At 38.5% G+C, this 23,860-nt stretch overlaps 1 protein-coding gene across 2 annotated transcripts in view; it reads left to right on the forward strand.

Annotated features, from left to right (window-relative positions):
- si (sucrase-isomaltase (alpha-glucosidase)) overlaps positions 1-23,391 on the forward strand; it is an 83,014-nt gene extending 59,623 nt beyond the window's left edge. For both annotated transcript variants that reach the window (XM_031293323.1, XM_036001437.1), the window contains exons 42-49: positions 8,432-8,580; positions 9,325-9,409; positions 9,601-9,657; positions 10,566-10,690; positions 11,113-11,201; positions 14,527-14,576; positions 18,446-18,616; positions 23,122-23,391. In XM_031293323.1, the coding sequence (XP_031149183.1) occupies positions 8,432-8,580; positions 9,325-9,409; positions 9,601-9,657; positions 10,566-10,690; positions 11,113-11,201; positions 14,527-14,576; positions 18,446-18,616; positions 23,122-23,199 (804 nt within the window). In that variant the 3' untranslated portion in view covers positions 23,200-23,391. The remainder of the gene's footprint in view (positions 1-8,431; positions 8,581-9,324; positions 9,410-9,600; positions 9,658-10,565; positions 10,691-11,112; positions 11,202-14,526; positions 14,577-18,445; positions 18,617-23,121) is intronic.
- The last annotated feature ends 469 nt before the right edge of the window (positions 23,392-23,860 follow it).

Raw genomic sequence — 23,860 nt, forward strand, 5'->3', positions numbered from 1 at the left:
TCATAAACATTATTTGACAGTAATTACTATTACTAACCAATATATGTTCACAACTTCCTCATTAGTAAATGGGGTTTTGAATGTACAAAAACCAAAAGGGCTATGTAAAAGTGCAATTGCATCAACTACTTTTACACGCAATAAATATATAATTTTTTCTGCTGACATTTTACAGCATTGTCCAATTCATTCACTGCAGATCCCTATTTGAGATGTATGAGATTTTAAGATGTATCATAACCAGAAAGTATTATGATTGAATGACCATTTACTGCATGCTTTACAAAGAAATGCACTATTTAAACAGTGCTATCCTTAAAGTTCACATATGAATAAACTTATGGGAGCAAAAACTGTCTGGTACATTGAATTATAGCAAAAGGGGAACTATGGGCAATTTGGGAATTCATACATGTGTGTTAAAAATGTCAGTGAACATGAACAACTCTCTCCAAAATCTAAAAACTCAAATTTGTGATGTCATCTGATATAATGTCTGGAGCTTTTCCAAAAACAATGAATTGAGAAATATTTGAAAGATGACACTGAGATCACCCAGGGGGATGTTCGGAGGTAACGGGTAGAGTTTCTGTTTCAGAAATAAAATGCTAACATAGAATAAACCTCATTTGGTTTTTTTTTATTCTACAAAATTAGTTTCACATTCATTGTCTATGAAGCAGCTTAGTAACCTGATGACATCATAGTTTGAGTCTTACATTTCTGGTTTGTGGCTTCGCCAGAGAGTAGCTCTTAATCAAAAATATCAGAGGTGAGATTAAAGACCATTGCACACCAGGGACGATTATTTCGCATGTCAATATATTTTTTCGAACTGTTGTTTTTGTCACAAGTAGTGTTTACTTATGACGATCACCAAACAACAACACGGAGGCTGCTGTCCCAACTACAGACTGTACGTCAGCAAACTTTATTACTCCTTTCAACCTTTACAATGGCAGCGTATGCCAGAAACATTCTTTCCGTTTTTACCTTTCACAATAAGCCCGAGACATATGCTACACTGTTTTGCAGAGGGAATTCAATTGAGTATTAACTGTATACTCAATTAGAGTTAGAGGAAACTCAATAAATAGCTTACAGTAGCTTAGTGTTACAGCTTTTCCTGGGACGTATCTGAAGTTAACCCCCGTCCCTCCACTCAGCAGCCTGGAAACCAGACAGGACACCTTTTGGTGCTTTTGAGGAGCTGCTGCATTTATTTGTTGTCAAACTGCAGAATCTAGCTGCTGTACAATCACTTCATATCTTCACCACTAAACGTTAACTCTCCTCTGCTCCGACTGCTCTCTCTTTCTCGTCCGCTCACACCACATCTTCCGTCACTTTCTCGCTCTCTTCAGCATCTGTCCTACTGACATTGTAGATGAGCTGGTGTGTATATCCAAACCTTATATTGAAAACTGTCACAAATTTCCATTGCTGCCGGTGTGAATAGTTTTGATGTGAAATATTCACAGGCGATTATTTTGCATATTGACGTCGCTTATTCGTCACGCCCCCAGTGTGTAACGGTCTCTTGAACAAGTCCCAAGTCACTGTGTTTAGACTCAAGTAAGGCTGTACCAACAAAAAGGGGTGTAACAATGTTACAAATCCAAATCCGGTTCGTTTTATTTACAAGCACAGACCAGGTAAAGCAACCGTTAACAATGCAGGGGTCCGTTTCAGGAAGGAGGTTTAACAAACTCTGAGTGTAACCCTGATATCTGAGTTGATTTACCCTGAGATGGGAAACTGAGTTTTCAGTTTCAGGCAGCATGAATGGAGCCATGATACTACGATTCACCATGGTAACAACCACAAATAAACTGGTGGGCAGAAATACTGCACATACAGCGAGTTTGAACATGTATTTAGTTAAAAAAGCAACACAGCGGCTGCTTTAAAAGAGAGAATTTGCGTGGGAGAAAATTGCTGCTAGAGTAAATGCGTTAGTTCCAATATAGTGTATTAATATCATATTTAATCATAAGTATAATATTACTGGTGAAATGGTATTGAACCTATAATCTATAAAAGTCCTAGGCCTACTAATCCCATTCTGAGGCTGCAGCACCATCATCAACAGAACTATAATTCATAATCTTATATTTCAAAGGGTTTACATCATTCACCTGCAATACTGTGGAACTCTTTTTTAATGGCTCTTACTGGTTTGTGTCCAGGGAACACTACACAAACGTTTAAAAAAACGTTTCAGAGTGAGTCACACTCTTCTGACGGCGCTTTGCTACAGTAGCTTTACCAATATGCTCCGCATCACCAATGTTGTAAAGAAAACTGTTGTTTGCAAAAAAATGTAATGTGACACAAATAATGTGCTGGGATGTAGAGCATGTCCACGATGGGTGACGTTAGTGATATGAGGATGATAAGGTTATGTAAGCTACATAACTGATAGACTGGGAAGAAAAAAACGGTACCGCTCAAATAGGTATTTATCTGAAAATTAAAATGCGTCGGGGCCTCAATATCATCTCCTGACGTATGTTTAACTCCCTGCGAAGTAATACAGCTTCTACATCACCGGGATCGTCGACAAAAGGACATTGCATGTTTTGAGAAAAAAAAAAGTTTTATAATCTGCCTAACATGGTTAATAAACCAACCCTGTTTTTTTATTCATGCCAATAACAAACTGCTCTAAAATGCGCCTGATACAGACGAAAATGAAATGAAAGAGAGCTGTGTCAGAGGGAGGAGACTGAAAGAAGAAAACCTGTTCCCGACTAGGTTAGGTTCACAGAGTCCGAGGTTAGGTTACTCTCTTTCTGAAACGGAAAACCCAGAATTACCCTCATTTCAGGGTTAACAAACTCAGAGTTTTCACTAAACCTGCTTTCTGAAATGGACCTGTCATTCGGTACCTCCATTAGCTGTATGTGGGTTTGTGAACTCCTTTGCTGCCTCCTTCTTAGCCTCTGCTGGGCTCCCTCTTGCTCTGGGCTATCCTTTTCTCAGCCATCTGATGCACGAGTCTTCAACTTCACCCAGGCTATTCAGACCGTAAAGCAGGTTCTCAGGCTGGCTGTGGGAGAGCTGTCTGGTCTGTTGATCCTTGTCAAACTGAACACAGAATGAGAGCCATAACATGGGTGAGAAAGATGTGGTAAGGTACAGATGATAACGTGTAATACAGTAGGGTGAACATCTATTTACTTTAGCTTTCTTTATCTTCTTGATCTTCTTATCTTGGTATTCTTTCTTCCATCTTGCCTAAACAAGGATTAAAGAATTAGGGTGAGATTTGAACATTACTGTAACAGTAGTATACATAGATTTATTTGTGGAGGCTTGCCAGCATTGACCACCAGGTATTTATTTATTTTGATTTACAGCAAAAATTAAACTTAAAATACATATTTAATTACAGACTGAGTGCAATTGTCTGGAGGAAGAAACAGTTATAAATAGAGCAGGTAGCCTATATCTTATTTCTGAGTTTGTTCAATTCCCTGTCCATTTATTTTTATGTGGAAAGCGGGAATGGAAATATTCTCTCTGGAAAGACAGAATGGTAATGTTAAGTTGGACACACTGAATCATGAGTGAAAATAACGATCACGTTCAAATTAAGATGTTGTGGTCCACAAACCAGACGCTCCGTTTAACGTCAAGTTGTAACTTGTTGTTGTTACAACATGTGGTTCACTGTTCATAAAATAGAACCAACGTAAAGTTAGTCAGCTGAGATAGCTTATGTAAACTTGAGGCATAACCTAGCTAGGTGGTAGGTAACGTTAAACGGCGGGTTACCGGTTAGTTAACAGTAATGCTAACTACTAGCGTTAGGAGCAACGGAGCGTTATAACGTTTCTTTAATTACTAGTATTAGCTAGTACCCAGCAAATCAAGCTGACCTGCTAAACTGTCTAACTGTCTAGTTAACTGTTATATATTTAGCTAGCTAGCTAAAATTACGATTGGTGCATGGTTCACATTCAGGGCTAACATTACATAAGGACAGTCTTAATGTAACGTTAGCTAACGCCAGACACACTTTGATAAGGCACATAAACGGCAAATGCTAACGTTATCCCTGCTGACATTTTAAAATTGTGAAACGTATGCAAGTGTTATCTTAACTCGTGTCCAGTTGATATCTCGTGAGGAAACTGCATGTACATAAAAAGAAAAGTATTACTTTACCTTAAGTGAAAGCTGAATGTGAATCATCGTGGAGAAGTCCTGACTCCTGCGTTACATTATTATCCACACTGTCTCTGCGTCGAGATGAGTTTGACGTTAGCACAGCCCCCCATGAAGTCAAACAATATCATTGGTCAAGATCGTCTCTGCCCGGCATGATTCATCCAATGATTGTGCAACATTCAATTATTTGAATCTGCGCGCACTTTCCTGAAGCACGTAGCCTAGACTAAAGAGACCATTTCTGTTTACATTTCTGTTTTTTCAACCATTTTAAGGTCTTACATCGCTTCACGCCCTGATTATCAATGTTCACGTTGATGCTAGAAGCCTTGGTTGAACTGTTGAGCCCTAGCATCCCTTCCCAGTCTTTCACACATTGCATGTATTGCTAAATTGAAAAAATATATATTGCACACCAATGTAAAGCTTTATTCATACTGTGTCCTCCCTGTCTTTATTCACCGTATATTACCTCAGCCCATGAAAAACTCTTTGTTCCCTTTGACCTGTAGAAAGTGGGGAGAGGCAAAATGATTTGAGGGAGCAGTAGACTGCACAATGACCTTGCATTTTGTTGAACACTGTGACTCACTTTGGGTCTTAATATTAAGAAAAATTGTTTTAACAACAATTTCAACTTCATAAGGATAAAGAACATGTATGCTACATATTCTATTTGAAGTACACCAAATACATTAAAAAGAGGTCTGTCCCGCATGCATATTAGTTTCTGACTGTGGGGAATTGGGAAAAACAGTAAAAACGTCCCCAAATTTCTGAATTGCTTATTTTCATAACATTCACTGAGCCTTGCCTAAAACAGTTTGGAGTTTGTATTGGAAGACTCCAACGTTTTTAAAGTGGATTAACAGCCTTTTATGAAAAGCCTACTCCTTCAGTTTTGAAATGAAATCACAGATAATTTCTCAAATAAGCATAATGTTGCAGATGTCCATACTGTTTGTCGGTAGGCATGTCTTTCATAGGAGGGGACACACTTTCCTATCAACGCAGGGTTGAATTAAACTGTATGAGGGTTGGAACTAGCGGAACAAGTTAGGTTTGGTGGTGTGCAAGTTAGGCAAGCAGGTACATACTGTATTTGAGGTACTGGTGTGCATTAATATTGATTTTCCACCCCTTATAAAAGTGTAGCATAGCTGTGGCACAGGCAATCCATTTAACTTATTAATGTTACACCTTAATGAAACACACATTGCCCAATATGTGCATCAATGCCTGTGTAACCATTGCAAGTCAATGGAAATTGTATTGTAATTTCAGAGGCAGGGGTGGTCAGATCACCGAGGTCTTGGTGAGGCATTTAAGGTACCGGACATGCATGAATATTCATTCTACCCCACATAAGGGGGAAGCTCATGCTCTGAGCTGTTTGCATGACATAGACAGGAACAAACATCAAAAGCCAGAGTGGACACAGTATGAGACATCACCGCAGACATCAGCAAAGTAAGCAGTCAATGGAAAAAGATGTTGGGCCATGAATCTGAAATAGGCCCATGGCCTCCACGGAAGTGAAATGAGGCAAGAACATCAGATGCCCCCTAAATATTAGGATGGTGAAGATGTAGGCTTACCCAGGCTGTAGGCTGCCTGGCTCTCTGTGTACTGTATCGTCATCCTGTAGGCCTATAGGGTTGTGGGCCTATGTGATGTGAACTGTGGCTGCACGATTCTTTTGTCAACTAATTCACCAGACCAAAACATGATTATATAGTGATGAGCATATCACAGACTTGGACTAAAATAGACATCATGTACATCCAAGGCCTGTAGTTTAGGTTGACTCTTGTCTCTTATGCATTCCCATAACTGAAGCTATGGCTTTGTTTCCACAAATATTTAGGTGAAAGAATGTTTATTTTTACAAAGACAGATCTAAATACAGCATCTTTGTCACCAGTGGTGATTTGGTGCAGTAGTCCTATAGCTTTTTAAGCTTGTGTGCTGCCAAGTTGTTTTACTGTTTGTATTACCATAAATATGCTTGCAAAATACTACAGTAGTGTAGTTTCTAATATAATTACATTGATCCAACTATAATTGAGAACAATTGCTTGTGGGTTTTTGCTGTGGAGTTGTTGAGGCCATGCAGTGAGGGTTCATGTCAGCCTCATTCAATGCATTAAACGGGTATGGCTGGTCCTACCTGTCTCAGTACCTCTGTTAACCCCTCTTCAAATAACTGCAAAGCTAAAGTCCTACTCTATTGCTAGAATTTAGTAGACTTGCATTAAGAGACACTGGCCAGGATGAAGTTTGACAGCGATTAAAACACTAACACACAGTATGAGACCACATTGAATAAGCTAAAATGGACCCCTATACATTATACCAATATTTACCCTATGAAGAGTCTCTGATGCATATATTGGATAGTTAATTGTAAATATTGTCAAATATTTTTACAAAGTAAACACACAGTACATTAATGGGATAAGTCTGTAGATATATTGAATAGTTGCTTTTAATCACTATAAAGTATTGTTTGTATGAAGTAAACCTGATATATTAATGATTAAAGGACAGTATATTAGATAGTTTCTTTTTAACACTATACAATATTGTTTATATAAAGTAAACCCTTATACATTTATGGGGAAAAGCCTGTAGACATAATGAAGAGTTGATTGTAACGTTTATATAAAGTAATGACTATAAAATAATGGTTCTGCAAGTTATTATCACATATTGTTTTTTGTACAGTAGAAAACCAGTATTAAACAGGAATTTACTGTAAATTGATTGGATAATCATGTAAAATAAATGCCTAAAGCTTTTAAAATACTATTAATGGGCTGTCAAATAGGGTAATTTTACATTAATTTGACATGTAAATAACTATAAATGAATGTTTATTTAAAGTAAACAACACACATTAATGGTAAAAGTATGTAGATATATTGGAGAGTTGCTTGTAAATACTCTCAAATATTGTTTATATAAAGTAATGACTATTATTACAATGTTTCTGGAAGGTATTATCCCATTATCTTCTCTTTTTTGTACAGTAAAAACACAGTGTTAAACAGGAATTTACCGTAAATAGATTGGATAATCATAAAATAAACGCCTAAAGGAGGGTATTTGAAAGTCATTTTACATAATTTTTATGTGTTTTACATCCAGGAATCTGTACTTTAACAGGGAGTTCTTGTGGATGGATTGAATAATCTTGTGAATTTACCAAAGAAAACCGTATGAAAACAGCAGTTTTCATTTAAATTATGTAATTTTAAGGTATTTTGCAATATTTTTCAGTGTTTGTACAGATTTATACATTTGTTTAACATTCTAAATATGTTTTTTGATTACAATTCTTTTTAAATCTACAGTAGTTGGACTGTGAAAATACAGAAAATGTACAGTAGATATCTGTATTTTAAAAATAAATTCTTTGTAGAATAACATAAGGTTTTTTACTGTCATTTCACGGTAAGTGTTTGGCAACTTTTGCTGCCAGACTTTTTACCGTTTTTTCACGATTGTTTTTTAACGTTTCTTTACATTAAATTTAAGGTTTAACAGTAAAAAACCAGAAAGAGGCCTCAATTTTACACACCGTAAAATTATGTTGTTTTTTTTTGTCTTTTTACATAAAATTCAATGTAATTTAACTTTCAAGACCGTTAAGCAATGGAATTATCCTGTTAAACAACTATATTATCTCATTATATCAATTTACAGACTAAAACCTTAAATTAATGGGGTTTTTTTTAAATAAAAGTATTTTTCTGTATTTCTCTGGCATTAACACTTAATGTAGAAAAAACGGAAAAAATCCGTAAAATTATACAGTGAATTCCAGTGAAATAACTTTTTACGGACAAATGTAAAAGTAATACATTCATACTCCGCTGGCTTTTTCCTACAGAGCCCTGCATGTCCGTGTGTATCTGTGCTGGTAAATGAGAGAAATGAACCGTAGACTTTTGAAATGTACATCTATTGAAACAGTAAATCTGTTTACTCAAACACTGAGCACTTGTTTCTAGCTACAAGTAAACAATCTTAGTCAGTGGATGCTGTACAGGTATTTGGACATTTTGCATACCCTAAGACAGGTTGTCAACTTATAATTTGTCAACTAGGGGATCACCTGATATATTGCTTTATTGGATTTGGGGTTTACACTCTAGCAACTCCAGCCCTTGTTACCTGAGATAGTGTTTTTATTACTATTCATTTTGGTTAACCTGTCTTTTATGACTACTTTAATACTTTTTTCTCACAGAGACAAGATCCTGTTGCTTGGAATTCCACATTCGCCGAGGCATCCCGGGACGTCCTGAACATCCGTTACACCCTCCTGCCCTACCTGTACACACTGATGTTTGAGGCTCATACCAAAGGAAGCACAGTAGTCAGACCACTCTTGCATGAGTAAGCACAGGCTCACAACACACACAGGTCTTATCTTTTCTGCTAACATCATGGCTCAAGCATTACATGTAATCACTTAATCAAATGATTTAGTTATTACCAGGATGGATCTTTTTTCCTGATTTGCTGGCAAGATAACGTGATTTTACACTACATTGTTTCTCATTAGTATGCAGAATAGCATACGTGATGGCTGCTGGACTAAAAAACTATTTAGGTAGAGCTTTCATTTAAGTGCTCTAACGTGTTTTCAGCACCACTGTTTTAGTTGTTGAAATATTACCATCAAAGCATACTTATTAAGCTACATATGTTGTGTTAAATGGGAGATAAAAACTCCCTTAATTTATATATCCATACTGGTTTGTGACTTTTGATTTGATTTGAATAACTTGACAGGGTAAGACAAATTAGAAGTGTCTTCCCTGTCACAGCAGCTGCCTTTAAGAAACCCTTGAAAAAGGCACTTTCTGTTTCAATTTAATGGCCAGCTATCAGATGTGAATGTGTGTAACTGTATGAAAAAAACATATTTATTCATTTTAAGAGACTCTTATAAAGTCACAGATGGTATTTAAGGAGCTGGCAGGGTGAGTCTGGCAGGGATATTTGGCTTGCATCTTCAAACCATTGAATTCTGAATAAGCACTTGAACAGTCGTCTGGTCTAAGGACACAGGAAAGAGCGTTAGTAAAAAAAAAAGATTCAGTCAGGCTTAATGGCATCTGTGCTGGTGTGTCACAGGTTTGTGGATGATAAAACCACATGGGACATCTACAAGCAATTCCTCTGGGGACCTGCCCTACTTATCACCCCTGCCCTCAACCAGGTAAATGCACACGCTTTAGCTTTTTTTCCTTTTTTTTTCTTTTACTTATATAACTATGCATTATTAACTATATCACGGATGCGACTTTTCAATCATTTCAGAGATAGTTGTCAGTCTATCTACTCTGCCTGTGTCTCTCTATGATTTGGTTGGAGTTATTACTTTTGATTAACTGACTTTGTGATTGACAGGGAGCCAGGAGTGTGGATGGCTATGTTCCCAATGCACGCTGGTATGACTTCCACACGGTGAGTCCGGGTCCATAACAACCGGAAAACAATGAGAAAGAAGAAGACTTCACTGAATCCAAAGCCAGCCCTGTCTTGTCTAATGCATTTCATAAATACTGCCGATGAAAATGATCATTCAAGCACACCATTGGTGCAACAATACAGTAGATAACACTGAACAATATTAACAGTGTCTATTGTTGAAAGAGATTGCACATTTGACTGGCAAATTAGTGTATGCATAACAATTTATAACATATGAAAGTACATCTGTGCACCTTATCTGAAAGATGCAAAGCACTGCATCTACAAGGTGTGTTATGTCTAAAAACTAGTTTTACAAAAACAAATATGTAGCCAGACCAACACAAAAAAAGAGACTAAGACCACAACGACAACAAGAACCTGAATGACAATATTAACAAGAGACATCTTTGACAACATCATTATAGACTTGAAGCTCAACAATGGCAGAAGGCGGCTTGATGACAAAAACAAACCAATCGCTCTGTCTCTTTATTGCTAGGGGACTCCCCATCTGTTAGAAGCATCATAAAGCCAAACAAAACTCGAGAAAGAAACATTTAAATGGGTGCATGAGATGGTGGAGGGGAGTGGTTACCTCCATTAAACTTGTCCATTCAGCACACAAAGAGATGCAAGCTGTTTGAAAAAGGATCAAGGACAAAGTATAAAATACTGGAAGAAAGAAGTTTGCAAAGAATTCTTTTGGCCTGTCATAAATTACTGTAATGTTTCAACAGTAGCCTTTAGAGATGTCATGTTTTTTACTGCATGCTTTGTGATTTACTGGCGCTCAAATGCCAATTAACCACAAAGGAATTGTTGTATAAAATGAATCAAAGCTGAATTACTTATAGCATTTAAACTGTTTTAATGGAATTTAAGTATGCTGCTTTCATTAGGCCAAAGATGTTGGAGTACGCAGCAAGATGTTGAGCATGCCCACACCCTTGGATCATATTAACCTTCATATCAGAGGGGGATATATTTTACCCTGGCAGGAACCACAGGACACTACATATTACAGGTGAGTGGACACACATCATGGCTGATACATCATGACAGCACATAATGTAGCTACATGTCAGTTTCCTCTGTGTTTAGTGTGAAGTGTGTGTGTTTTCTGTCTGCATCAAGGCCTGTGCAGAGAAATACTGTAGGGTGCCGGGGTAAGGGGTTTCATGTGTATGCATTGCTTTTGTGTTTGAGTGTTTTTTTGTATGACCAACACTCATCAAAAAGAATGCCATATATGATTGTTAGTGTGAGTTAAAGAAAGTGGCGGTGAGAATGAGAGAGGCGGTGAGAGGGCGATGAATGCTCCAGCAGAGGTGAGATCAGGTGGATCCCCCCAGCAGGAATGTTAATGTATTTGTCCTCAGCAGCAGGTATAAATAGATGGTGTCCTTTAACAATCTGCTATAACCCTCTCTACCCATTTTATTTAAGTCGGAGGAATCCTTTAGGACTGATCGTTGCCCTGAGCGACAACCAAACTGCTCAAGGATCATTCTTCTGGGATGATGGAGAAGGAATAGGTAAGTGAAAGGTCATCCTTGCATCCACCAATGCACTGGTACAATGTGTCTGTTGTTGTAATGCACGAGGTGTATTATTCTGTGTTAAGCTGCTTAAAAGAAGTTGGATGTTTAGTTAACCTTTAAAAGTGTAAAATGGGACACTACATTGTAGTATTACCAAGTAATGTTACATTCAGTTAAATATGCCCAGCTGTTGTTGCTTGATGGGCTTGAGTTTGCCATATTATGCTTTCAGCATATTTTTTGAGCATACAGTACCTTTAAGGTTATTCTGGAGAATATTCGAGACAGTATTTGTTATTGTTTTAGATTGTTGCAATAATAATAATAAACATTTGCATAAAGCAAGCATATTTGTCCACTCCCATGTTAATAAGAAAACTTGAAAAATATCCCTTTTAAAGTACATTCAGAACTAGTCTCGCATTGCCAGACCTTACTCCACAGCGCTGTGGAGTAAGAGGATATGAGAACCAAAAAAACGCTCTGGGTTGTTTGCATTTCTTTTAACCAATCGCAATCGTCTTGGGTGGTGCTAAGCTCTGGACACAGAGATGGTGGCTCTGCAAAATGGTCTCAGGAACAAACTTGTTTTGGTGGAACATTTACACCCCGCAAAAGAAAACACCAAATACAATATTAAATGAAGTGGACTGTTCACACAACACAGTAATGTGAGCTATTTAAATTAGCTGGATACATGGTTAAACATAGTGTGCTCTTACCAGTGTATTGCCATGTGTATTTTGTCCATAACTGTTACGATAGGCCTTTCAGGAAGTTTGAGTGGTTAGTTTCGATACATTTTTAATAAGTTTAATTAAATAGATTTAGAAAATCAGGAAATGAAGATCCACATGAGTGCATTGACCCCCGTGTGTGTTAAAACAACACCAAAGATTATTTTGTACCTTAAAATAATGTTTCCAAAATCATTTCAGTGGTTCATCAACTCGTAACAGGGTGAACGGCACATCAGCATTCGCTTTGCGGCCCTCTATCGACTATAACTGCACTATGCAAGTTTGCCAGATCGGGTAGCGATCTGTAGTTTGAATGAGACATAGACATGGACAATTCCGCTTTAAACCTGTAGGGGGACCGAGGAGGAAAAGTGCTTTGGTGGTGCTTTAAACTCATGTACAGTATGAGAAAGCACATGGAGTTATTTTTTTCCTGCATATGAATTTCTTCATAGTTTTTAGCAGTTACAGTACAACATAGTCTTCCTACCCTTTCTCACTCATTCTCTCTCACACACACACACACACACACACACACACACACAGAGATATTCGTAAAGTAGTTTCTGTGAGAAGATGTTTTTGTGTTTGTGTAAGGACAAGGAAAAGAGGGAGAGAGAGAACGAGGGATGACAGAGAAGGGGAGTGACAGAAACTATTACAGTAATTCCCTGTTTCGCTGCCTGGAGATATGCTCTCCATCACTCCTCTTTTATCTGCTCCCTTGCTCCTCTCTTCTGTGTCTTTCTGTTTGTCTGCAGCATAGCCTCCATATGTCTTTCTTGTTTAGTCTGCCTCTAGCTATAGTGCTTTCTTACCTGTATTATCTGCTTTTCTTGAGTTCTGCATGTTTAAGTTCCACTTTCGAAGGTTAGCTATTCACTCCGCTGCACTGATGGGCAGTAACACGTTAGAAGTAACGCGTTACTGTAATCCGATTACTTTTTTTAAGTAACGAGTAAAGTAAGGGATTACAATTGTAAAAACTGTAATTAGATTACTGTTACTTCCCCGTGATTTTGTTTCGTAAGACTGTCTCGTGAGTGACAATGAGGTATGAGAGCCGCGACGTCAGTGGTAAACACGACATGTGTAGTGTTGAAGAAGAGACAACATGGAGCGCGGAAGAGAGCAGGACCATGCAGCGTTTAATGCTTGGAAGTACCGACATTACTTTGAGTTTGACTCAGTTAAAGGTGACAAAAACATCAGCGTCCGCTGTACACTCTGCGTGGGAAGAAAACTTTTATCTACAGCGAAAAATTCCACCTCAAATCTGAGCAAGCACCTAGCAAGCCGGCACAGGAATGTGAAACTCACTGAAAAAGAAATCTGAACCCCCAACTGACATGACCGCTGCGGCTACATCCAATTCCACCGGGCGAACCTCCGAGGGCCCCTCTCCTGCTAAACAGGTGAAAATAGACTTAAAAGCGACAGGACTTAGTGCCGCTGAACTGAAGAAGCTCGTCGCTGGCTATATTGTCGAGGACATGCTGCCAATTTCCACTGTTTTATTCAGGTCGTACATCATAGTTTTGAAAAGTAACTTAACTAGTAAAGTAACTAATTACTTTTGAAAATAAGTAATCAGTAAAGTAACTGGATTACTTTCTTGGAGAAGTAATCAGTAATTAGTAGCTAATTACTATTTTCCAAGTAACTTGAGTCAGGCTGACTCATCAGTGGGTTAGTTACTCACTCATCAGTTTCATTCATGCAAGCAATACATCAGCCTTTTATACAGTTAAGCAGCATAGCTAGTCAATCATTTATTTTACTACCCTAATTCTATTATTTACTAATCTACTCTCATTTAATCAACCACTAATTAGTTGAAGTCATGCTGTGCGTTGAGTCAATGCATTGATGAGTCTATTAATGAGTCATTATTTTATTTAGTAATGCAGCTACTCAGTGTTTCATTCACTTCTTAATGCAACCCTTCACTACATGACTCACTCGTTCATGCACCTCATCAGGTGATTATTTACTTGTCCGTCCAGTCAGTCAAATGAATACAAACTCAGTCCTGTGGTCAATATAAATACTCACTTATCCATACAGTCCCTCATTTATTTACTTGTGTGCCATCTCTCTGTCCCTCTGTCATTCATTCAGGTCTTCACACACCTATTTTCTCCGTCCCTCCCAGTGGTGGAATGTAACTAAGTACATTTACTGAAGTACTGTACTTATGTACAAATTTGAGCTACTTGTACTAGTTTCTACTTCTACACATTTCAGAGAGAAATACTCTACTTTTTACTCCACTACATTAATCTGACAGACGATTAAACACAGAACTGTTTGGATCGTTTCCAGTTTCTGTGAGGATTTTCCTGCATCGAGTACTTTTACTTTTAATACTTTAAGTACATTTTCCTGATGATACTTACATACTTTTACTTAAGTAACATTTCCAATGCAGGACTTTTACTTGTAACAGAGTATTTTTTACAGTGGGGTATTAGTACTTTTACTTAAGGTAAGGTTCTGAATGCTTTTTCCACTATTGGTCCCTCCAATGTCTCCATTTCTCGCTCTGTGTGTAATTCACCCTTATTTTTTCTCCTCAGACACAGTTGAGCGAAAACAGTATCTTCTGACCTCCTTCACAGCAGAAAAGGTGAGTTCAAGAGCCAACTACATGTCTTGTCTCTTTTTTATGTATTTATCATCATTATTGCTATTGATGCAGCGAGACTGGAGAATGAGCCCGTGCTTTACCATGCTACAGAGCTGTGGGAGGCGGATGTCAAAGGTTACCCATTGGAAACAATTAGCACAGAATTTATGTTTAACTCTAAGGTGGTGATTTGAATTTAGATTTTACCCCTTAGAACTCTTCTTTTGACACCATATTATGAAAAAATCACTTTTTCTGAGATTTGGGGTGTTATTTTGTGTCTCTGGTGCTTCCACACGCATACAAACTTTGAAAGAAAACCATCCATGCTGTTTTGAGTAAGATTCGGTTTTCTGAATGTGTCCTGCCTTCAGTCTCCGGGTGAGCTGGTCAAAATCTGCACGGCTTTCTACGTAACTAGCCGAGACGAGGGACCTAGGGGGCTAACCGTTAGCATGCTAGCGCTAGCATGCTAGCTCGTTCTCAATGGCAAAACACTGCTACAACACACACAAATTCACCCTAATCTACAAAATAAATTGTATAGAACTACTTACATGTCCCTGTTCTGCAGGTATTCCATGCAAAGTTGGAAGTGTGCCTTCGTTTAGAAGAAGTCTCCCGGCTAATCCTGCCTTGTACAGGCCGAAGTTGCAGAAACACCTAGCTAGCTCATGTAATCCTTACCTAGCTACTGCGCATGTGCGACTGACAACAAAGATCTTACAGAAGTTGCGAGGTCTCACTCTGTAGCTAAAACAGAGACCTGACACATTGCTGATCTGCAGCAATGTGCAGTACAACAAAAATATGGTGTTTTTTGAAAATTAAACCATGTAAACCTATTCTGATACAATCTCAAATTACAATTATGAACCTGAAAATGAGCATAATATGGCCACTTTAAGTTGACGAATCACTTAATAATACTACTTTTATAACCATCATTAAAGGGGACATTATGCTTTTCCGTGTTTTCTGTCATATCTACAATGTTATAATGTTGGATTTTCATGTTAAACGTGGCCACAACAAATAATGAGGTAAACATAATTTAGGCAAATCCCTGTGAGCTAAAACTTTCAGATTTCCAACTATTCTGAACGCTCCGGTTTCAACCATTTTTTCTACACTCGGCTAAGTCTTACACAACTCTAAGCTGGCCTTCTATGATTTTTTTTTTTTTAAGCCACTGCGGTGTTGACATTGTCGTATGTCCACTAACTACATGCTAACGGCAGTAAACAATGTCATCTTGGCTGCCAGTGTCCTCAAATTCTGCTCCCGATTTTGACTGTAGAAATTGCTGCTATATTCTATTAAGTGTCCACTGCTAACTATAGTAGCTAACGTCACATTACATATTTTACAGTTTTAAGATGGTGGAATAAGAAAGTTGATACAGTACGATGGATGTTGCCAAGGCAATTTGTCTGAATGTAACAGTAAGAGTCTAATAGTACGTTCCATTTGTACTCGGATTTTCCAAGGTCAAAGTCGGAAACACGCCCCCTGACCTCGGATTTCCGAGCTCGGAACTCGGACGAGTAACCCAAGCTCAAAATCCAACATGGCTGTTCCGTGCATCAACAGTTGTGAAAGCTGTAGTAACATACAGTTATAAGCACTTCTGTGTTTTTTGTGTCTCACTAAATCAGTCGTACACACAGTGCTGTCCAAGTTCTATCTGTGGACATGTTGCACAAAAAACAGCATAATGTGTTGTTATAAACTGGTATTGCTAACAATGGCTAACCTGGCTAGAGCTAATGAGAACAATGAAAATCTGACTTGTAAATGGAACGCATTCAACTAAGGTGTGACATCTTTCCCAGCTTCGGCTTCTGAGTTCCGAGATAAATGGAACGCACTATAAAGCCTTTAGCTCGGTGACATCACAAAGCCGACAGCCCTAATGAAGTGACAATGTCATCTTCATCAGGTGCAAGGTTTTTGTTGTGGACACACCTGTGTAGTATTTTCATGGCTTCAACTGAACATGCTCACGCAGAGGTGGTTGAAGTGGAGCAGCTGTGGTCATGATTATGCAGATTACAGTGTGTTCCTGGTACTTGTCTTGGCACAAAATTGCACTTACATACTACCCGCTCAGACAATGTCATATGACAAACAAAAGCACAAAGAGCAATATTGTGGCTTTGGTTGGCAAAAGCACAAACACTGATTCCAAAATAACACAAAAAACCTTTCTTGTGTGTTGCACTTGCCTTTTTCTCACCTAGTACAGATTTAAAGATGCATCAAAGTACAACTTTTTTTGTAATGAGTGATTCTTATCCACAGATGCTTCCCTTAGCAGGTTGAATATATGTAGATTTCATCCAATTAACAACGATATGTGCTCCATCTACAACCTCTAATTTGATGAATGCAATATGTCTAATAGGTCAAATGCTTTACCATTATCAATAAATACTATTAAATTAATTATATATTAGGACATGGCAAGGGGTTCAACAAAACAAATACACTAAGGTGCATACAAAACAACAAACAAAGAGTACAACAAGGTGGTCTGAGCTGCAGAGAATTAGGGTGCAATTTGATGTCAAAATGGGTACCAATACTGCACCGTGCAACTCGATCAAAACAACTTCAGCTGCATCACCCCACCAACCTTGTACATGCACTTTTATGTGGAGCCATGGCATTACCAATCAGGTAAAAATAGATATATAAAGACAGACAACACATATGAAATTGTGCCTATGTTTGCACCTGTGCTGCACAAAAGAAGAGTTTGTGTAGTATGTGCAAGTCTTATGGCTAATTTCAGTGAGAACGGAGTGTTTACTAGGCCACAGTTTGATCACATATTGAGTCAGACATGACAGAAACCCCCTAATCACTGGGACTAATGGGACTAACCCAGCCCTCTTTGCTTCTTAGCTAGGCAAAGGCACACAATCCAACGCAGACACACACACAGTAATGAGCACACTCTTAATCATAAACACACACACATACATATATGCACACATCTACAATATACACATAGCCACATAGAGCTACCATGGCCAAACATCTGTGGATGTCCTCTGCCTACCATCAGGCTCATTCCAAAGCAATTTCACACAGTGATAAAACAGGCACACAGTCTGACAGCCAAAGGGAGGGGGGGGGGAGAGAGAGAGAGAGAGAGAGAGAGAGAGAGAGAGAGAGAGAGAGAGAGAGAGAGAGAGAGAGAGAGAGAGAGAGAGAGAGAGAAAGAGAGACAGAGACAGACAGACAGACAGACAGACAGACAGACAGACAGACAGACAGACAGACAGACAGACAGACAGAAAGTGTGAGTGTGTGTGTTTGTGAGAACAGGCAGATGTGAGAAGATGAGGATAAGTTCGGCAATGTGGCCATTGCTGCCTGGCAGATTAGCAGATCATATGCCATTTTGGATGGATCTCTGAATGATTTGTGTGTGTGTGTGTGTGTGTGTGTCTGTCTGTCTGTCTGTCTGTCTGTCTGTCTGTGAACATTTTAGTAGGGTCTGTCAGTACTTTGGTTCATTGATAATCAGGGACCTTAAACATCTGTTTGTGTGTGCCCAAGCATGTGTGTCTCTCACAGCGTGAGCACAGTAAAAGCACAGATGTTAAACTATTCAGACATTCAAACTCTCCCTACAAAAGATTATCTACTAAAACCAAAGCATAGAGTAAACATTATAATACTGTATAAAACCAATGACATGGAGAAAGATACTCAAATGTTGAATCTCACTCAATAAAGAGATGAAGCATAGAGTAGAATATGTATTACTTAATATGATTCAAGTGCTTTTTTGTACCTATTTTCAATAACACTGTCTCTTTGTTTCATCCTCCCGTTTCCAACACTTTCACTACCAGAACAACTTGTCCATTGAGGTCCTCCACAATGGCCTGGACCCTGCTGACCGGTTGACCCTGGGTGTGGTGAAGGTTTGGGGAGCAGGCAGTGTTGAGATCACACAGGTGACCCTAACAGATGGGACTGGAACGGGGCATTCACTGATCCCACAGCACGACCTCAACACTCAGGTTAGTAAATGTAGTCATAACTAATGTAAAAAATAAATATGTATCTGTATTAATACAAGTTAGTATAGTGCATGTTGGATCAATTATAACAAATAGTGCCATCCTCCCCCTAAGCTTTTAAATAGGCCTAGAATGATGTGCTCCTAATGCTTTCTGCCATTGTGCATTAGCTTCATTCTGATAAACACAATTCAGCCAGCTGCTGGCCAACGTCATCAAACACGGAAAATGGTCTATGGCTATGGCTTACTGGCAATGGAAGGTTATTTTTGTGCACACAGTTGCAGACATAAACTGACTGATAGTGTTTGGTGTATCTGATTTATTGTTTAATGGAAAATTAAACAAATTACATCATGCTGCAGTTTTAAAGCCACAGAAAAGCTTTTTTTTAAAAACAGAAACATCTGTTTCATTTTTTAATTCATAGTGAATTGCCTCACAGCATTTGCTTAAAATTAACCATTGTTGATCAATAACAATTTTATTTTTTTGCAAAGTCTTAATCACTGATCATTAGGAACATAAATACTAGACTGAGACTGATCCGCTAGCAGGGACGGGAAACTTGGATGGTAATGGAACAGTATTAACAAATGTGCACATAATCTGTTGCATCCCACAAATGCACTCAGATACATTTCTGCTCTAATAACCCCAAAATAATCATATTAATCACTGTCTAAAATGCATACAATCAGTTGCATTGTATGAAAGAGTTCACTTTGTGCATTACTACAGTAGCTCAGTGAGTGTCTTTCATCGTTACATGCACACAATTCATAAACACACCCCAGCATCCAAGTTCATTGAGCATTCCCCTGCCAGTCAAAAACTGTCACTACAAAAAAAAAAGTTAGTTTCACAACCCAACCCCTGCTGTGCCGCACTTTGTCATCTAATAGCTGTAATCAACTCTGCATTCCCCCTGGCACTGTTGTTTTGTAATGAACACAGAGCTGAAGACTTGACTCAGGACAGCGATTTTGAAGCTGCTCAAGTAAAATGAGAGTCATTTCCTCTTGCTTGCTCCATCATCTGCTCCAATGGTTGAGCAGAGAGAAATGCGATAGAGAATCAGGAGGAATTGTAAATGTGAAGCCAAGCCATGTGGCCCTGTTACATACTTGGTGATTCATTTGTCCATAGTGCCATTTTTTGTGGCTACTCTGACAGTAGAAACATTGGCATATTGTCAGTTCTTTACATCAAAGGAAATTCCCATAGTGTTCGTGTGTGAATCTCCTCTAAAGAGATCAGAGGGTCAGGGTCAACTACAACGTTCAGCTAGAAGGAATTCAGTGTTTGACACAAGGACTCTTCAGTATAGGGTGGACAAAACAGGGCTTGAGCTAGGGTCATCCAGCTTATTCAATCACTAGATGAGGTTGCAGAGATGGTACATGTAAGAATCCCAAAATGTAAAAATTGGTCGGGAAGAAGAGTTTAGATCATAGAAGAGGAAGGTAAGCAGGGTGTGTCTTGCCTCTCCTTATATGGCCTGTAATAAAATGTTCCTGTCCAGGTTGTATACTGTACTCAGTGCACTTATCAGGAGCATGAAAATGATAGCTACAGCAGCTCCATAAATAATCGTATGCGAAAAGCCTTTGATTTATATTGTTCTTGGGGAAGAAAGACAGGAAGAAGCAGGAAGAGACGGCAAGAATTGCAGATGAAGAAAGTCAGAATGACAGAGGGGTTTTGGGAGTGTGTTGGGGATGCAATGATGGGTAGAGAATAAAGAAAAGACAGTCCATCTTTGAAAAGGAGGGAAGGAAGGACAGAGAGCAGTGGAGAGAGAGAAATAACGAGCGAGAGAGAGAGAGAGAGAGAGAGAGAGAGAGAGAAAGAGAATACACAACAAAATACAGATGGAATACAGAGGTGAAAGGGATAAACAGGAAGAATGAAAGATGGGCGGAGGGAAGAAGGAAGGGCAGAGAGGAATGAGAGAGAGGGAATGAGGATGACACAGTATGCACATAGTAATAAGTGGTTTATCAGTGTGAGACAATCCATTCATCTCCTTAAGTATTGTCTGATAGGGTAACAACTTGAAAGAAGTAGAAAGCAGCTGGGACTATGTCATTTAAATACGGTGAGGTGGGAATGCTCTTTCTGCCTGGTACAGGACGTTTTATTTTGAATCTATAAAGGGGTGATAGAATGATTATATAGGGTATTTCACACTGTTCCTTAAGGTCTCCTAATAGGGTATGTAACATTGGTTGGGCTGAAAATTGCCCGAATGCTATTTTATTAGGCCCTTAACTACCCTGTGAATATGGCTCTATTTGGAACAAGAGCTTTCTTCCAAATATGGTATGCTCATGAATATTTAGATGAGCTGCACGCTGATTGGTTTGAGCGAACCCCATAGAAACACATTGGAGACGAGACAGCAGGTCTCATATTTCAGACACTGCAAAGTTATACATTGTTTGTCGGGCTATTTCGTTATTAAATTCACTTCTGAGACCTGAGTTGACGAAATTCAAACTGTAAATATACTTTAATTATGCCGAAAGTGAAGCTAACTAGCTGCGATCTGTAAACATAGGATTGGAGGGACAGTCGCAGCTAACGAAACCCCTAATGTTAAAAAAAATTCATTAAATTCAAATCGGACACCATTGTTAGCTTTATAAGACGTTGGGGTAGATGTTATATAAGTGGCGTGACGAAATTCAAACTGTAAATATACTCTAATTACGTCGAAAATGAAGCTAACTAACCGTGACCTGTACACATAGGATTGAAGAGACAGTCGCAGCTAACGAAACCCCTAATGTTCACAAAAATTCATTAAATTCAAATCGGACACCATTGTTAGCTTTATAGACCTTGGGGTAGATGTTATATAAGTGGCGTGACGAAATTCAAACTGGAAATATACTCGAATTACGCCAAAAATGAAGCTAACTAGCCGCAACCTGTACACATAGGATTGGAGGGACAGTCGCAGCTAACGAAACCCCTAATGTTCACAAAAATTCATTAAATTCAAATCGGACACCATTGTTAGCTTTATAAGACCTTGGGGTACATGTTACTAAATTTGCAATTAGCCATCAATTTTCGTAAAACGGCCCATATTTGAGCTTTATATAGTTGATTTCTCGCTTAAAAAAGTCTCAGAAGTGAATTTAATAACGAAATAGGCCGACAAACAATGTATAACTTTGCAGTGTCTGAAATATGAGACCTACTGTCTCGTCTCCAATGTGTTTCTATGGGGTTCGCTCAAACCAATCAGCGCGCAGCTCATCTAAATATTCATGAGCATACCATATTTGGAAGAAAAGCTCTTGTTCCAAATAGAGCCATATTCACAGGGTAGTTAAGGGCCTAATAAAATAGCATTCGGGCAATTTTCAGCCCAACCAATGTTACATACCCTATTAGGAGACCTTAAAGGAACACGCCGACTTATTGGGACTTTAGCTTATTCACCATAACCCCCAGAGTAAGACAAGTTGATACGTACCCTTCTCGTGTCCGTGCGTGTTGTAACGCTGTCTGACGGTTCCACCGGTAGCTTAGCCTAGCACAGAACCTGCATGTAACTGGCCTACTGCTCCGAATAAGTGACAAAATAACGCCAACATGTTCCTATTTACATGTTGTGATTTGTATAGTCACAGCGTGTACAAAAACAACGTAACATGAGACACAGCCATCTTCTAACCGTAAACAAACTGGGAACTATATTCTCAGAAAGGCGAAGCTCTGCTACTTCTGCTACTTGGGCGGAGTGATTTGCTTTGCAGCAAGCCTTTCTGAGCTAAAGCTAAAGTCCCAATAAGTCGGCGTGTTCCTTTAAGGAACAGTGTAAAATACCCTATATAATCATTCTATCACCCCTTTAAAGGGAGCTTAGCTTATGCAGTATGCAATAAGCGAGAGGCAGAGTACAACCTGGACAAGCCACTAGTCTATCACAAGCTAACATGTAAAGTGTATAGATAGGCAATTACTGACATTCACCAATTTAGAGTCATCATTTCACCTAACTTGCAGGACTTGGGATTTGGGTCATAGACATTAAAGAAAAAAAATCTCTTAAACTCTTTTCTATGTACAGTATGTTTTATCCATCTCTTTAACACATGCTTTTTTTACATTCATTACTTATACATAGCCTTTACAACAGCATACAACCAGGTAACAGAAGTAAGATAGATATGCCACAGTAGATGCTAGATCGAATCTGCTAGACGTGTCAACGTCGAAGGATGTGCCTCGTGGCCCGCCTTATTTTGCCTTATCTGCCTCTGATTGGCTTATCCTGGTATTCTTACCCTAACCAATCCCCACTCCCCATGACTAAACCTAACTACGTTGACCATTCTAGCAGATCCGATTTAGGATCTACCATGTGCCAGGGGAGATCAGGATGCCATACAGTGAACTGAAAGAATGTTTATTTTTAGGGTAGCATAGGTTTACAGCAACATGCATACTTAACTAAACTACATATATCTTTCTTCTTGTGTCTGTAGGAGCTGATTATAAATGCTACTTCAAAGTATGTTCATGTGGATCAGCGTTTGACCATCACATGGAATACCAGCATCTAATCAGTACAGTTTTTGTCTTTTACTAAATAATTAATATGTATGTACACAATGGTAAATTGCCATATTAATGATGTAAAGTGAATGTAATGTTTTTTGAACATGTAATCACTGTACATGTACTCCTACTCTCATTGATGAGCTTTTTATCACATTGCTGTACCATAAACCTTTAGTAACATTACATCAAATTGAGTACAGGCAGAAACAATGTTTTTACAATTTGTGTGTTTTAATATCGTCAGTACAGATCTCCGAGTGCTTGGTACTGAAAAAAAACATGTATACAATGTCAAACAAAAATCTTGAATTTTTTACAAATGACATTAAAGGTTCCCTTTGCATACAATGGATTTTGGTGAGTCACCGTGAAGGTAAACATATCTTTTGTTTGTTTACAATCAAAATTCCACAGAGCCTTTTACATCCACTTTTACATGATGAGCTGAAAAAATAGCACTATTTCCGGTGGTGCTAGTTGTTTCTTGCACCCATGCACACATGGTAGTTACTCCTGGGGAGTAACTGGATTTTGACCCACCGTAGCTAAATGTTAAAAAAATGGCTTAAAATGCCATTCATGTATTTCCTATAGTCCTCGTGGCTGGTAAAACGTATAAATATGTATATTTTCTTTTTAAATGATCAGTTACATCAACCAAAA

This window comes from Sander lucioperca, chromosome 5, assembly GCF_008315115.2.
Source record: "Sander lucioperca isolate FBNREF2018 chromosome 5, SLUC_FBN_1.2, whole genome shotgun sequence".
Taxonomy (NCBI): domain Eukaryota; kingdom Metazoa; phylum Chordata; class Actinopteri; order Perciformes; family Percidae; genus Sander; species Sander lucioperca.